The sequence below is a fragment of the Trichechus manatus genome, unplaced genomic scaffold (genome assembly GCF_000243295.1).
Source record: "Trichechus manatus latirostris isolate Lorelei unplaced genomic scaffold, TriManLat1.0 scaffold00005, whole genome shotgun sequence".
In the NCBI taxonomy this organism is placed as follows: Eukaryota; Metazoa; Chordata; class Mammalia; order Sirenia; family Trichechidae; genus Trichechus; species Trichechus manatus.
Window position 1 is genome coordinate 27,331,872 of NW_004443941.1, and position 17,374 is coordinate 27,349,245.

The 17,374-nt window shown below is 44.9% G+C and overlaps 1 protein-coding gene across 3 annotated transcripts in view; it reads right to left on the reverse strand.

Annotated features, from left to right (window-relative positions):
• Positions 1–17,374, reverse strand: part of VIT (vitrin) — a 140,948-nt gene that overhangs the window by 6,786 nt on the left and 116,788 nt on the right. For all 3 annotated transcript variants that reach the window (XM_004369564.1, XM_004369562.1, XM_004369563.1), the window contains 2 exons: positions 8,219–8,322; positions 2,699–2,925 (listed from right to left, as the gene is read on the reverse strand). In XM_004369564.1, coding sequence (XP_004369621.1) covers positions 2,699–2,925; positions 8,219–8,322 — 331 coding nt within the window. The remainder of the gene's footprint in view (positions 1–2,698; positions 2,926–8,218; positions 8,323–17,374) is intronic.

A 17,374-nucleotide genomic window follows, 5' to 3' on the forward strand; every position in this document is an offset into this window, starting at 1 on the left:
AGATGTGAATCACTGATTTCAGCTTCATATTTATGCCTCTCCAGGCCTTTCAACTCATTTGTACTGGCAGCCAGCCACAAGATGGCAGTGGTAGGCACCACTGCATGAGAGGATTAAAGAAAGCTTTTGTTGTAATTGGGAAAACAGAAGACACACACAAGAAATGACTAAAGAAAATGTTTCCAGAGTAGCCCTTCATCCAGCGGGAAGGGGTCCCATCGTTGTGGAGTGGCCACGTGTGTCAGATGCTGCACTGGATGGTCTCGGACAGATTCTCTCAATAAATCCCCACCTTAACCCTGCAAGGTGGAATTACAACCTTGTATGTATAGCCTTGTCAGAGTGCCTGGGTGGCACAAATGGTTAAGTGCTCACTATTAACCAAAAGGTTAGAAGATTGAACCCTCTTAGAGGCACCTTAGAAGAAAGGCCTGGTGATCTGCTTCCAAAACGTTATAGCCTTGAAACCCCTGTGGAGCACAGGTCTACTCTGCACACATGGGGTCACCATGAGTCAGAATTGACTCCACACAATGGGTTTGGTTTTCTGGTTTTATAACCTTGTCATGAAGGAACAAACTGAGGCCCAGCCATGAAGGAACATCCTCAAAGTCCCTGAGACTGGAACACAAATCTATCTTACTTCAAAACCCAAGCTCTGTCCTCTAGACAACCCTGCCTCGAGGCAAATGAATACCTATTTACTTGTGCCCAGGCTTGTTCCAGAAAAAAATTAAGGCAGCTGCAAATAAACATCGAACAAACTGTTTGGTGTGCTCCAGGAGGTGACGGCGCTAGTGTTCCTAAGGTGGGACATTTCCTTCTTGCCCTTGCCTCTACAGGGGCAGAGAGAAAATCACAGACTTGTGACTATAGATGAACCCGTACCACTTAAAAAACCATTTAAAAACAAATGGCTTAGAACTTTCCTAGGAAACATTTTTTAATTGGCTTGTAAAAACCTAAATAGGGTCCACGAAACTTTCCATGGAAGAGGTAGTATTTGAGATGCGTGTTGAAGGCTGAGCTGAATTCCAGCCAATGGATGGAGAGGAGGGCCTCCCACCAGGCAGCTAAGCCAAGTCATGACAGGAGAGAGCGGGGCCTGCTGGGCATGGAGGGAAACCAGTTGGCTGGAGCACAGGGCCTGTGTGTGGGTCACAGGAGATGTGCAAGGAAGGTGGGTTGGGATGACACGCCAGAGGGCAACGAGTGCAATGGGGGAACAGTGATGGATTTGGAGAAAGGAACAAATAGGCTTGGAGGAGCCCTTCATAAACATGAGTTCGGCTTCATTGTTAAGTCTGAACTGGGAAGACCCAGGAGAGAGAGAAGGTAGATAGAGAGTACTAGCTAGAAATGAGGAGGGGGTGTTGGGCATGAGAAGAGTAGAGGGATGTAAGAGATGGGATTGCGGGGCTCAGCAGCTGAGTAGGCATTCTGAGATGGCTGTGTGGGAGGTGGGCATGATGCCATAATACAAACGGGAAAGTCCAGAGGAGGAGCTAGTTTAGGTGGGAAAGAGGATGGATTTAGCTTTTTGAATGTAGGATTTAAAGTTCTGACAGGACATCTAGGTGGAGAAAAGCCAATCAGCTGGAAATGGATGTCTATAAAGCTCAAGAGAGAGGCCAGGGGTGGAGACTTAAGAGGGAGTTGCTGTTCTGAGTGCAGACTGAAGCTGAGTCCCTGGGTCAGGTTCCAGGGTGGTGAGGGCGGGGTGAGAAAACCTAGTGAGAGAAGAGCAAAGGGCCAAGGACCAAGTCCTGGGGAAGTCTGCATTTAGGATATAAGACTGAAAAAAGGAGAGAGCGAAAGAAATAGGAGCTACACCACGTCCTGGAATTTGAAGGAGAAGAGAATTTCAAGAAGGATGAAATAGACAGCAGTTGGAGATGATGCAAGGTATTGAGCACTATTAGATCTGAAAATGGAGAATATTTAAAGAAGGAAGACCATCAAAGACAAACCAGTCCAAGGTTTTCTTTCTTTCTAAGCTGGAACTTTTCTTTGGAGGGAGGCTATTGTGAGTCCCACTGAAACATACAAAAGCTGAGCTGGTTGTGCAACAGGCGTTGGAGGTTCCCATCCCATCTGTTCTGGTCCCATCTCTTGACAGGCATCTCCACAGAACCCAGGAGTAGTGTTTGAAAACCGCTGATCTGGTCCAATCACTCCTTCTCATTATTTATCTCTCTGTGTGTGTGTGTGTGTGTGTGTGTGTGTGTGTGCAGGCTCAGTGGGGCCCCGCCCTAGCCCCTGGGGCTGTGGGAGGAATGAGGGAGAGCCTCTAGGTGACACTGGGGACACTGCTGCTCCACTTTCTTCCCAAAGTGCTTGGCCTTGGTTTACCAAGTGGGTGTGAAATCTTGTTTTGAGGGGGTTATTCCGGGTTCCAGACTTATAGTCCCTCACCGGAGGCTCTCCTCCCTAGAAGTGGGCTTAAAAAACAAACAGTCAAACAAACAAAAAAACCAGTTACTATCTGATGCTAACTCATGGCAACTCCACGTGTGTCAGAATAGAACTGTGCTCCAGAGGGCTTTCAATAGCCAATTTTCCAGAAGTAGATTGCTGTTTGCATCATCTAGGGACTCCATGTTTGAAGAAAGGTGAAACACAGCTTTGAAGGAAGGTGTTACAGATTTTCAGAGTGCAGGGAACCCTCAGGTTGGGTGGACTCTGGGCATTTACATACCTTGCTGGCAAAGTTGGGCTCTGTCACATACTGCTTCTCCTTTTCAACGGCACCTTCAATAGTGATGAGGAAAATGTTGATTCCTGACTCTCTTGCAAGTCTTGAAGCCTCTTCCACCTTGTCTGTGGGCCAGCCATCCACCATTACCACGGCCACATTGGGAGCACCACCTCGGTTCCCACTGGCCTTCGAAAAGAAGTTCTTGGTCACAAAGGAGAGGGCCCGGCCTGGAAGAAAGAAAACTTGTGCTTGGAATGATCATGCTGGTTATAAATACGGAAACAGATCACAGTCTTAGTAGGCAAAGGATACTATGACTCAGCCACAGAATTTTTTTTAAAGAAATGTAGATTTAATGTGTTCATATACAGGATGGAGCAACCTCAATTAATGGAAACCCAACAAATTAACTAGAAGCCCAACCAATATGACCACCCCCGCCAAGCTTAGATGTTTTAGAATGCTTAGAGCTGGAAGTATTAATTTGAAATATAAAGTGCTTTTAAAGACTAACCGTCAGTTAACCCCAAAATGTAATTAAGCAATAAACCAAAGAAGCAGAATTCTCCCCCTAGAGGGTGTTGTGAATAATCAGAAAGAGCAGGGCTTGGTTTTAAGTATCCCAGGGACAGTGGCCGTTTTGCAAAGGACAGAAAGGAAGATAAAGGAAGAGGAACAGCACTTTTGTATTTTTAAGAGGGCAGGGATATCTATGTATCTGTACAGTATCTATATATCTATATCTATGTAGCAATCTATGTAAAACTGTGGCCTGAGGGAGCCAGGTTGGAGTGCTCTACATTGGTCCTGAGGCTGCTGTAATACACAACTGGAGAGGAGATGAGGGACTCACACCTATGTCTATGAGAGTGACACCTTTTGGAGCTGTATGGTGCCCAACCTGTGCAGCTGTACGTGGCTGCTCTGCTTCTGTAGTGTTCTGATGCACTCTGGCTGAGGATACCCTCAGGGCCATGTCTTCTGTCTCCTTCAGTCAGGCCAGGCTGAGCACATGGAATATTGTTCTTCCAAGCTCTTTCCATCTCAAGCATCCAGGTTACCCTGCTTCTCTGGGATCACAGGGGGATGCTGGGAGATAGGAGCCCACACAGAAAATGCAGACCAGGCAAATGTGGCCACGCAGAGGTTCTGCTGGGACTTGAATCCCCTAGCTAAGGTGTAGGCCTGTGTAGCTGGGCAGCCCATGAATTGCCATATGTGCTATTTCTGTTTACTGTGAAGATCATCACTGGGGCTGGCCCAGAGCAGACTGTCCGAGTTTGAGGCACATGCTGCCTCTCCTGCTCTGTCTCCTCCTCATGGGCGTATCGGCAGCCCTTCTGGGCCCTCAAGTAACTCCTCTGGGACCTGCTCTCACCATCAGAACAAATAAGGAATTGACAGCTGCACAAAGAGGTCCAGAAAAACACATATACTCACTCCCATCCCAGTTTCATTTTAAGCCTTTAACTTCTAATGGTCTCTTCTTTTAAAAAAAAATAAAAATTAGGGGCCAGAAACAGGTGGGAAAGACTTTCATGGAAACAAAGGGGTCACCTCTCTGCCTGGGTGCTGGAACCATACTAAGCCCCTAAGCTGGTCCCACATTGTTTCAAAGGGCGTGGGGAGGGAGGAGTTGGCCTGGTGTGACTGACAGTAGCCTCTTGGCCTCCTGCAGCCTGGGGTGAGCCCAGTGCTCCAGGAGCTGCTGCTGTGGAGGGCTGTGTTCTGGGGTCAGTGGTATCTTTTCTCACAGCTGCAGTGCTAATCCAAGGGCCCAAGCCTGTCTGGCCAGGGAAGAGCTGTATTCACAAGAACTGGGAGACTGTGTCCTAGCCCCGGCTGCAACGCCTACAGGCGGTATGGCCCTGAGTAGTTCAGTCCAGATAGCTGGGCCTAGATATCCATCCAGTGCAATAATCTCCTCCAGCTGAGTGCAATGGTGATGCAGCGTTACAAGGCTCTCTACCATGCCCTTCCCAAGTGCATATTTCCCACCTTCCAGGGCCTCAGGAAAATTTCAGAGTCAACTAGGGTGACTTACTGTCCTGGTGTGCCTGCGACTTGCCCGGTTTTGCAATGAAAGCCCATGTCCTCCCTAGCAGACTGGGACAAGTGGTCTCCTTAGAATCAGCACAGCTTCATAAAAGTAAGGCAGGGCTCTTACCCTGGGCTCTGTGGACACAGGGGAAGCCTGAGGGAGCCAGGCTAGAGTATTTGTGTATTCACAAATTCCCTGAAATTATATACAATATTTTGTGTGTATAAGTATTTATCTGGGTAGGAGGACCATAACTCTCATCAGATTCTCAAAGGGTCCTCAATCTAAAAAAAATTAAGAATCACCTTCTGAAGATGTTAGGATTACTGTCATTACACTCTCTTGCTTTTGGCCAGCATGCTGGCTCTGTTGGCTAGTATAGTCTTACCTGGCAAATGAAAAGACCAAATAGTTACATATGTAGTTACTGGAGAAATGTCTTAGAGAACCTGTGTGAACTGGTTGCATAGAACCTGGTTGCTAGAAAAAACCTTGGCCTCTGAGAGCTGTTTTCTCAGACAAGATACCATTTTCTTTAAGGCCAGGGGAACCCAGCAATTCCCTCTGGCTCTATATCAGAGCACAGGGAACCATAAGATCACCTCAATCTCACCCAATTTGGAGACCATAGTGAATTAGTGCTCAACACATATTCCAAGTACCTTCCAGAGCAGAGGCTGGGAACAGGAAAACTACATTGTCTAGACTCCCTTGCAACCAGGGTTCTAGATTTGTTTTAATTCCATGAATTGATACACTCATGTATATTTGGAAGGTGGAAGTAAGGCAGAGACTTCACTTCTGTTTCTGCTCTTTCTGCTGACAAGGTATCTGTAGAGAATTTGACTTCTAGGTGGCAGTGTTAGCAAAGATGCCCATGTTTAGCTTCATTGGTGTTGAGGTGGTAGGGTGCTGAGCATCTGTTTTGTGGATGTGAATAGGAACAGGCAGGGAATTGTTCTGGAGCTGGCAGCTGTAGCAGCAGCTTCCTAATCACGGTGGCTTCTTGGCTAAAGGAGGTTCCTGACTTGGCTGTCAACAAGGCCCAGAGCTGGCAGAATTCACGAAGTGGTTTCCTGATCTTGGAAGAGGCAGTGGCCCCTTTGGAACCTTGTTCTACAGGGAGCTTTAGGAAGTCATCTTGGAGAAGTCAGCCTAGAGCCTGTTTCTTTAGGCATCCCAATAATTCTTTTTCCATAATTCTTGAAACCATTTAATACTCTGAAATAAAACCCTTTCTGCTTAAGCCGGCCAGAGTAGATTCTGTTCTCTGAACTCAAACCTTGATCAATACAAAGGCAGAGTGAGAGCATGCAATTAGATTAAGGTATGTCACTAATTTCATCAAAGAAATAAAATGCCTTCTGAAGTCTTTTCCAGGGTACACTATTGGAACTTCACTGATGTAAGTATAAAGTTGAAAACAAATCAGAAATCAACTCTATCATGTTTGTGATGAAGCACTATTGATTTGGGGGCCTGGACAGCAGTGACTTAGCCAGTGTTTATTTAGCATTGTTCAAAGGTCAAGGTTCTATATTTGCTAGATACTGATTGTGATGGTTAAGGTTGTGTGTCAGCTTGGCTGGACCATGATTCTCAGTGGTTTGGCAGTTATGTAATGATGTAGTTATCCTCCATTTTGTGATATAATGTAATCACCTCCATGATGTGATCTGATGTGATCAGTCAATCAGTTGTAAGGGGACTTTCCTTGGGGGTGTGGCCTGCATCCAACATATATGGACATTTTGGCAAAGCTCCCTGGCTTTTGCTCACTCTGGATCCTGCATCTGGCTTGTTGTCATCTGACCTCTGGTCCTTGGGACTTGAGCCAGTGACCTGCTGTATTGCCTGCTGATGTTGGGATTTGTTGGCCTCTGCAGCCTGTGAGCCAGCAGTTTGCCATCTTACCTGCTGATCTTGGATTCATCAGCTCTGCAGCTACATGAGTCAGGAGAAGCCTCCAGCCTGATGCCTAACCCTTGGACTTGGGACTTGCAGCCTCTATAACCACGGAGCCATTTGCTTGAGATAAATCTCTCTCTCTACATATACATAGATATATTTCATTGGTTTTGCTTTTCTAGAGAACCCAGCCTAAGACATTACTATTCTGGTCACTATATAGATGTACACTAAAGTGGGGAGAGAAATAATTAATTAGATTTACTGTAACTTTGAGGATGCTCCCCCAAAGACAGTTCTATTCTCTATGTGTGCACTCCATGCTGAGCAGCTGTGCATCACTTCTTCATTTCCCTGGACTTTGATGGTAGGAACGGGTTCCCTGAGAAGTGGACAATTAGCCTTCCCAGTGTCCCCAAAGCCAGGACACCATTTATAAATTAATACATTGGCATGGGCTCTTGGACAGTCTTTGAGCTTGGTTAGTGTGAAACTGTTTCCTAATGCCTGGTCACCTCTGGGTGAACCAATAAAATGAAATTTCCGGACCTGCCCTTTTGAGGACTAGACCTTGGACTTCTGGTCACCCCACCCAGGCTCAGACACCTCATGAGAGACTCAGCTTAAAACCAAGAACATGTCTCTCCTGCACAGTCATCACTACAACAGGAATCGATGGGAACAAGATTCTCAAGGGGCATTAGGAAGCTTCCTGAATAAAACTGGTTACAAATTTAAAGTTAAATAACTGATAACTTGTAGGCCAATCAGGAAAGAGCCACAATAGAAGTGCTACTCATCCTGAAGATGCTGCCATTCTCAAATGCCAGACATTGCTGTGGCTCTGCAGCATATAGATTATAGTGATTCTCAAATCAATGATAATACTTTTTAGAAAATATACAGATATTAATATGAGTCATTTTGGATAGATTATTATTTTTTTCTCCTATAGAGAATGTTAAAGAGTCCTAGTGGTACAGCCATGAAGTACTTGGCTGCTAACCAAAAGGCTGGCAGTTCAAACCCACCCAGCAGCTCTATGGGAGAAAGATCTGGAGATCCGCTCCCATAAAGATTACAACCTAGAAAACCCTATAGGGCAGTTCTACTCTGTCACACGGGGTCACTGTGAGTTGGAATAGACTCTACGGCACCTAACAACAACAACAACATATAGAATGTCCAAGGGCAGTGGTAGAATTCTAGCCTTCTATGTGGGAGAGCTGGGTTTGATTCCTGACCAGTGAAGGCTTGCATGTTGCTATGATGCTGAATAGGTTTCAGCAGAGCTTCCAGACTAAGATGGACTAGGAAGAAAGGCCTGGTAATCTATTTCCAAAACACAGCCAGTGAAAACCCTATGATCACAACAGCCCAATCTGCAACCTATCCTGGGGATGATGCAGGACTGGGTAGCGTTTCATTCCATTGAGCATGGGGTCACCATGAGTCAGGGGTCAACTCGATGGCAGCTAATAACAACAAAAACATATAGGATGTTAAAAAGCACTCCTGTAGAAAGAGAACCATGCTAGCAAGATAGAATTATCTGAGTCCAGATCACATACCTACATTAGAAAGCCCTCCTCTCGGGGTCATTTTCTCTATGGCTGCTTTCACATCTCTGGAATTCATGTGAGTCTTGAGGTTAAACTGGGTAGCAGGGTTGTCACTGGAGAGTCAGAATAAGAAACAAAAATCAGCTGGAAGTTACTACTTTTGGAGAAAAGCAGAAATCATAGTCTATTCTTTTATATACAAATAGAATGGAAGCTTCTTCAAAGCCTTAAGCTGTAGTTTGAAAAATATCCCACTATCAAATGGTTGGTGGTTTGAACCCATCAGCTTCTCTGTAGGACAAAGTTGTGGCAGTCTACTTCTGTAAAGATTACAGCCTTGGAAACCCTATGGGGCAGTTCTACTCTGTCCTATAGGGTTGGTATGAGTCAGAATCAACTTGACGGCAACAGGTTTGGTTTTAGGTGGACAGAAGTAATGGAGAAATGAGACCAGAATCCCCCTCAGTGTATGTAGGGAGAAACAGCTTATTCTAGGACCCAGAAGGTCTGCGTTCTAGTTCTGACTGTGCCATTTCCTAGCTGTGCAGCCTTGGGTAAGTCACTCAGCTTTTCTGGACCTCAGTTTCCTCATCTAGATAAAACAACAATCATAACACCAATCATACCGCTAATGATCAGGAGTGTTATCAAGAGGGATTTCACCAACGTAAGGATCATACCTATTGAGTGCCCAAAAGTCCCTGGGCTGTCCTAGACTCTGCTCTACAGGAAAAAAATTCAACTATTAGCCACTTTCTGAGTTACCCCTTGTTTTAGTTATCTAGTGCTGCTATAACAAAAATACCACAAGTGGATGGCTTTAACAAACAGAAATTTACTCTCTCACAGTCAAGGAGGCTAGATGTCCAAATTTAGGGTGCCAGTTCCAGGGGAAGGCTTTCTCTCTCTGTTAGCTCTTGGGGAAGGTCCTTGTCATCAATCTTTCCCTGGTCTAGGAGCTTCTCAGTGCAGGGACCCGGGGTCCAAAGGATGTGCTTTCCTCCTGGTTCTTCATTCTTGGTAATAGGAGGTCCCCCTGTCTCTCTGCTCGCTTCTCTCTTTTTTATCTCAAAAGAGATTGACTCAAGATACAACTTAATCTTGAAGATTCAGTCCTGCCTCATTAACATAACTGCCTCCATCCTGCCTCATTTACATCATAGAGGTAGGATTTACAACACATAGGAAAATTACATCAGATGACAAAATGGTGGACAATCACACAATACTGGGAATCATGGCCTAGCCAAGTTGACTCACATTTTTTGGGGGACACAATTCAATCCATAACATCCCTTGAACTGGAATTGCATTTTAATGGTGATGCCAAGGAGAAGACAACACTCCATCTTTCTCATCGTGTGGCTCCTGAGAGCAGGAGAGACTATTCAAATCTCATCCAGAGGATCAATGTCTACCAAGATTTGTTAGCTGCTGTCAAGTTGGCCCCTGACTCATGGTGACCTCATGCACAACAAAACGAAATGCTGTCCAGTCCTGGGCCATCCCCATGATTGGCTGAAGATCAAACCATTGTGACCCATAAGGTTTTCTTTGGCTGATTTTCAGAAGTAGATTGCCAGGCTTTTTTTCCTAGTCCATCTTAGTCTGGAAGCTCTGCTGAAACCTCATCAGCATCATAGCAACACACAAGCCTCCACTGACAGACAAGTGGTGTGCGTGAGGTGCATTGGTCAGGAATTGAACCTGGGTCTCCAGCATGGAAGGTGAGAATTCTACCACTGGACCACAACTGCCCCCATAACTGGAGAGGAGTTGGAGCAAATTAAGCAGAGAAACAGAATGAGAATCTTTTTCTAATGATAAGTCTCCATGGTAAGCCCCGAGAACAGGCTTGGGAGCTGCTGAGCAGCAGGATGTGGAATACTTTTTATGACCAAGTGGAAGGAGCGCTGGGAAGAAGGAGGACTCTGTCGGGTGGAGTGTGTGCACGTCCAGGATGAAGTGGGCGCGTGCTGTAAAAGACATCTCATGCTGCACTCAGAAGGGCCATGCTTGGTTTAAGGTTCTGTGGCTGCTGCCTTGAAATTCTTACTAAGTTTTGAATAAGCGCCCCCGCAAATTAGCAGCCAGTCCTTGAGGAAAGAGAAAAGGAGACTTGAAAAGCAGCCTTTCCACAAACACCAGGAGTAGATCCAGGAAGCAGCAGCTCTGGGCAGTTTTCCAGTGGGAACTCCAAGAGGACCTAGAGCGGATTCTTGGTTAGTCCTTCTGGAGATCTGCAGCACATCATCAAGGAATTGCTCCAGGACCTACCTCTCGCCCTCCCTCCTGCCCTGTTTTTAATCTTTCCAGCCATCTGAAGGTGATCTGTGTTAGCGGAGAAAGTGTAAAGAAGCTTGAAAGATGCCCTCCTGCCTGCCATTTTATTAGTGAATACGAGGGGCTGGTTCTTAACACAAAACCAAAGCAAAATGGCCAAAAGGCATGCTTCTCTAAATGGAGGTGATGCAAAGCAAGAGGGGAGACAGGAAAGTTTAAAACAAGCTCAGTTGAGTGGTTGGTTAAGTGGGGACACTGGGGCAAAACTCAACCGAATCCCATACACCGGATAAAAACAAGGTTCTGCTAGATGAAAGCTGAGTTCTCCATGTACCAAAACAAAAGAACCCAAACCCGTTGCCATCAGTTTGATTCTGACTCATGGCAATTCCATATGCTACTGAGTTTAGAACTGCTTCATAGGGTTTCTTTGGCTGTAATCTTTACGGAAGCAGATCACCAGGCCTTTCTTCCGTGGTGCTGCTGGGTGGGTTCCAACTGCCAACCTTTAGGTTAGCATTTGAATGCAAACCATTTGTGCCACTCAGGGACCTAGTTCTATGTATAGGATTAAACAAAAACAAAGAAACAAACAACAACAAAGCAAACTGCAGAATGGGGAAATGCAGGCATTTTAGCTGAGCACGACCTTACTGTGAATCTACAGTGTGAATGGGCTGCGGTGAACCCATGCTGATATGAGGCTGCAGTAATAAAAATCAGAGTGCAGATGACAGGGAGGAGGAGTTACACAAAGGTAGAGCACTATCGCTTTTCCTGCTTTATTCTTCTTTCCCTCCAGGCTTAAGGGCTTACATGTTTATATTCTTACAAATTAATTTCAGTAAACGCTATACTCACCTCCCAGCCACCAAGCTCAAAACCTGCACTCTGTCTTTACTTACTCCATTCATACAACCTGTGAGGAAGGTCCCCTCTGTCACTTGCTTTTATCCCCTCCTCAGTATCTATGGCAACCCTGAGCTCAGGCCCCCCTCACTTCTTGCATGGTCTATTATAAGATTTCTATGTTGGTCTCTGCAATGCCAGTTACATGTACATCTGCTAAAGGATTCTTCCTCAAATTGAGTCCTGACTGTAAAATTCCTTTGCTCAAAAACCATCAGTGGCTCCCATTGTTAATTTTCATATTTTGGCTTTCAAAGCCCATCCTAATATAATTCCAACCTATCGTTTTAATGCTGTTCTCACTCTCTCCCTTTCCCTCCCTACTTTCCCCATCATATTCTATAATCTAGTCTGAATGAACTGCTCACTTTTCTAGCTTTGTCCCTTTGCTTACCTCTTCCCTCAGCTGGAAAGCCCAAATCCTGCCGTTCCCCCCACCCTCCAGCTCCAGCTCCAGCTACTTGCCTTCCTGACCCCACCCCCAGCTGACAATCTCTGTGCCTAATTCAGCTTTTTCCTCCCCACAACACCACTATTGAGAAAACAAGTATTTCTTTGTTCTTCCGTTTATCTCCACCTCTAAACGCCGGTGTTTCGCTAGGGTGCTGTCTCCATCATGCATCGCTTCTTAATTTATGCACTTCCCCGGGGAATCTCAACTCCTGAGCTCAGCGACCACTCACATGCCAAGAGCTGTCCAGGGCACACCTGGTCCTCTCTCTTGAACCCCAGATGTACATCAGATGGCTTCCATACATCTCCATCTGGAACGCACCTTGTGGCACCTGGGGTGGTTCCACAGACACATCAGGTTTGATAGTTCCAAAACTGAAGTCATTTATCTTCCAAGCCTGCCCCACCCAACCACCTGTCTCCCCTTCTGTATTGCCTCTTCTGACTCCCTGGGTCATCCTTGTTGTTAGTTGACACTGAGTTGAGTCCAACTCATGGCGACCCCATATGTATGGAGTAGAACTGCTCCATAGGGGCTGCAAGGCTGTGACCTTTCAGAAGCAGATTTCCAGGCCTTTCTCCCGAGGCACCCCTGGGTTGGTAGAATTGTCAACCTTTCAACTAGTAGTCGTGTGCTTAACCATTCACCAAACCTGAGACCTGAGCCGTCAAAGCAGTATGCATTCTTGACACCCTCCTCATCAAATACCATGCCCTATCTGACCTGCTTCTTAAATTTCTCTTGTGTCTTCCCTATCCTTCACCCTCTGTTTCCATCAGGAAAGAGATGAAAATCCATCTTTGAACTTTCATCTTCTCTTTCCTGGACTATTGCCATAGCTTCCTACCTGGTCTTCTTGAGCCCCGGGTGGCCTCTGTAGAGGACAATTTATCCAATAGACTTTAAGTGCCTCCAAGAGGCAGATTAACCAGGAATCTAGTGATGCCTGATTTTGTATTTGTAATCTTGTACTCTTTTTTTTAAGAGGGCTGCCATACTGTATAAACTTCAGGGCCCCCAACATCTGGGTCTTCTCTTAGTGACCAAGGATTATGAACTTTTTTAGGGGCTGACAAAATTGTTTGAAACATTAAAAAAAAAAAAAAAGCTACAAAATAAAAAATTGCAAAATTGATATTGACAATGATAAATATATAATTGTCTACTAAACATAACATTATATATGCTTCATTAACTGTAAAATTTTAAATTCATTAAAAATTTAACTACATTTGATATGATTTGTAGGCTAAATTTTCTCACTTGGTAAGATGTCCTTGGTGTATCTGATGATTGTTGAGAAATCACAGCCAATCATAAGTTAAATGTTGCTCATCAACAAATAATTTAAAAGGAAAAAATATAAAGCTTCCTTTCAAAAGTTTTTACCAAAAAAAAAAAAAAAAAAAAAAAAACTTATTGAATGTGGAACATCTTCTCTGTCACCTGGTTGCACTCCTGGTGTTCCCGAGAACCCGGTGCTGGCTGCTGTTAGAACGTTGATCATTTTTTAGAGCAATTGTTGATTACCTGTCTCTTTCCCATACTACGTATAATCTACTTGAGAACAGGTGCTGTGACCCAGTATTTCCTTTTCCTAGTGCCGAGCATAGAGGGTAATAATTTATTGTGGAGTAAATAAATGAAAGAAAGCTCAAATGTCCTCTCCTCTCTTGGACCATTCCAGGTGGAGTTGAGTACTCTACCTCTGAGCTCCACATCAATGCTTCCTCTGCTTGTATTACATCATGCTGTTGATAGCTGCTGTTGAGTCGGCTCTGGCTCGCAGCAACCTCGTATATAACATCACGAAACACTGCTGAGTCCTGAGCCATCTTCATGATCTTTGATATGTTTGAGGCTACCGCAACAATCTTGAAGATTTTCCTTGTTTTTGCTCTCTACTTCACCAAACACGATGTCTTTCTCTAGCGATTGGCCTTTCCTGATGACATGTCAAAAGTAAGCAAGACAAAGTCTTGTCATCCCCACTTCTAAGGAACATTTTGGTTTTATTTCTTTTAAGATTCATTTGCTCATTCTTCTGGCAGTCCATGGTATTTTCAATATTCTTCACCAACACCACAATTTAAATGCATCAATTCTTCTGTCTTCTTTTTTCATTGTCCAGTTTTTGTATGCACATGAGGCAACTGTATCATAGAGGGACATTGTATCAGAGGTACATAAGTCCATCTTCACAGGCAAACAGATTGGCTATTCATATACCTAATGAATAGGTGATTTTAATTTTATTTAATGTTATTTCTTTTTAAAATATTGCCTCCCTTACTAGGTTGTAAAGTCCTGAGGAAGGGAATCTCTATCACATTTTAAAAATTTTTTAAATGGATTCGGAAGGCTGAATCAGAGGACTTCTGAGAACTTTTCCAATTGCTAAAATTATGACTAAAGGCAAAGCCACAGAGCTCATCCACCAAAGGATTTACAAGCAATTGAAATAAAACCAGTTGGATGAATTTTATGTCAGTACCCCCAGCAAAGTACAGGGTCAGCAAAAAAGAGGAAGACCCTCAACGAGATGGATTGACACAGTTGCTGCAACAATGGGCTCAAACATAACAACGATTGTGAGGATGGCATAGGATCGGGGCAGTGTTTTGTTCTGTTGTTCATAGGGTCGCTATGAGTCAGAACCGACTTGATGGCACCTAACAACAGCAACAACAATTCCGAGCAAACGGCATAGTGCTAGTACATGGCAAACACTCAATAAATATTTGTTAAATTGTAATTTAATTAAGTCATAGGAGTGAATGATAAATGGTTAACCTTTAGACTTGGTACCAGAGCAAATAGCTGCATGTCCTTTTTCAGGATATATGGGCTGGTGGCCTGAGACCCTTGTCTGGTTACTTTTCACAGATGGAGAATATTTAAAAAGTTCAAAGAGGCATGCCACTATGTTTTTATGTAAACAAACTTTTAATTTATAATTTTATTACAAGTTCTCATTAAAGGAAAACACAACTTTTGTTCTCAGCAATACCCAAGGCTTCTTTGAAAGTAAGAGGTGAAAATAAACAGGCTTATAGCTCAAGGAAAAAATATGTACTTGCTCTATGTTTGGAAGAAGAGCTAGGACTAATGAAAAGAAATTATAGGGAGCCAGACTTTGGCTCTGCATAGAAAGGATAATTTGTACAGTAGGAAATGGCTACCCTGCATATGTTTAAGAAGAAGGAAGCAAGAAGATCATCAGTCAGAGAGGACTGATATGTCCATGTAAATGTGGACATAATGGGATTCCAAGGAAAGTGTGGGGTTGGGGGCAGGGAGTGGGGCAGACCATCAGACTTTCCGGACCTCCTTGATGATAAAAGTCACCTGGAGCACTTGTTAAACCATACAGGTTACCAGGCCTCTCTCTGAAAGAAATTCACATTCAGTAGGTCTGGGCTAGGGTCTGGCTTTTTTTTTTTTTTTTAAAATAAGGGCGTCAGGCGATTCTAATCCTCAGGGAAGTTTGGAAAGCACTGGATTCTAGAAGACTTCTGAGGCCCTTTCAGTCCTAAGTCTCTGATTCTGGTTAAAGGCAGAGTCTACTGATTTATTTATCTTGTAACACCTAGTTTAAAGTCACGAAAGCTGTGCCTCAGGGTGGGCGAATGCTGTGGAAGCGATGTCCGGGCAATAGAGCTTCCTGAACTCTACTATGCATCCGGCCACCTGGGGATCTTGTTACAAGGTAGATTCTGATTCTGGAGGTCCTGAGCAACAACCTCTCAGACGAGACTGTGAACTCTACTTTGGGTAGCAACGTCTTGGAGGATGCTTTAAGGTTCAAGAAAATCAGCAGTGGCGCTGGGGCTGCCACTGACACAGGGAGGAGAACAGAACGTGGAATACGTCTAGAGAAAGCAAGAGAACAGAAAGCCTGTCTGAGAAAGGCCTCCCCTGAGGAAGGGAGGTGGCGGAGCTCCTGCAACCCTCTGGGCTCCCAAGGCGGGTGGTGGTAGGGGCTGGGCAGGGGTTCGCCAGAGGTCAGCACAGCCCCCACGGGAATATACCTGGCTTCGCTCTGCGGTGGCACTTTGGTTGCACAATAGAATCACCCTGAGCAGTGTTAAAAACGGATGGTGTCTGAGTCTCACACAGGAATGCTGACTGAGTAGTCCCAAAGTTTAGTCTGACTATCAGGAGTTTTAAAGGCTCCCCAGCTAGTTCTAATGTGCACAGGGATGGTGATCAGCTTCTCTAGGGGAGCAGGATCTCAGGGGTCCCTGGAAAAGCCCAGTGACTATGTGATGTGAGTTCAAGGGGAGCCGTTTAGCAAAAGCGACGGATGTCAAGCGCAACCGTCGCTTTGTGTACTGCCAGGAGAACTGCCTGGTGGGAAATAGAAAAAGCCTAAGATTCTTGTGCAAATTGTATTTGGGGCCTCAGGACTCAGTGTTCCCCAGACACTCACAGGAGAGAGAAGTGTGTGGCGGGGTCTTTGCAAATGCCCCTGGGCCCTCGGGAATAAGCGTGCACTCTTCCGACATCCTCTTAACTCCTGTGCAGTTGGTCCTGTAGGCTGCGCACCCCGTGGGAGTTAGCGGATGATTTCAAGATGGGCCCTGCCACTCGTAACCTGGGAAGGTGAGCTGTACTTTCCCCTCTCAGGAAATGGGTTCAGTGATTCTCAACCTCGGCTATAGATGAGAATCAAAGATTAAAATACTAAAGTCTGGGCCTCATCCCGTGCCAGGTTCTAATCGAATAGGTCTGGGGTAGGCCCAGGCATCAGCTTTTTTTAAAAGCTCTCCCCTGACACCAGGTAGTCCCTTCCCGCTCTGAAGTCCTACGGTGGTATGATTCAGAGCTCCTGGCTCCTATCCAGAAACCCTGGTGGTGTAGTGGTTAAGTGCTATGGCTGCTAACCAAAAAGTTGGCAGTTTGAATCGACCAGGTGCTCCCTGGAAACGCTATGGGGCAGTTCTACTCTGTCTTATAGGGAATTGACTCAACAGCAGTGGGTTTTTTTTTTTTTTTTGGTTTGGGTCCCATCCTGGGCTGTGCCACATCTCCCAGACCCTCCTACTCTTTCCTGTACCTAGCCCACCTGTCCTTTGCCTGCAGACTTAGAGAATTTGACAGACAGTCTTTCCTGCCGGGTCTATTAGTTTCCTATTGCTGCTGTAACAAATTACCACAAACGGAGTGGCTACAGCAACACAAATTTACCACCTTACAATTCTGGAGGTCAGAAGTCCAAAACAGGTCTCACTGGGCTAAAATCAAGGTGTTGCCTGAATGTCATGGATTGAGTTGTGTCCCCCAAAAAAATGTGTGTAGCAACTTGGCTATGTCATGATTCCTAGTATTGTATGATTGTGTTATCTGATGTGATGTCCTTATGTGTTGTAAACTCTACCACTATGATGAGATTATATGTGATCTCCTCATGTGTTGTAAATTCTATCACTGTGATGAGGTTATACTGATGAGGTTGACAAGATCAGTGTCTTAATGCAATCTCTTTTGAGATATAAAAGAGAGAAGCAAGCAGAGAC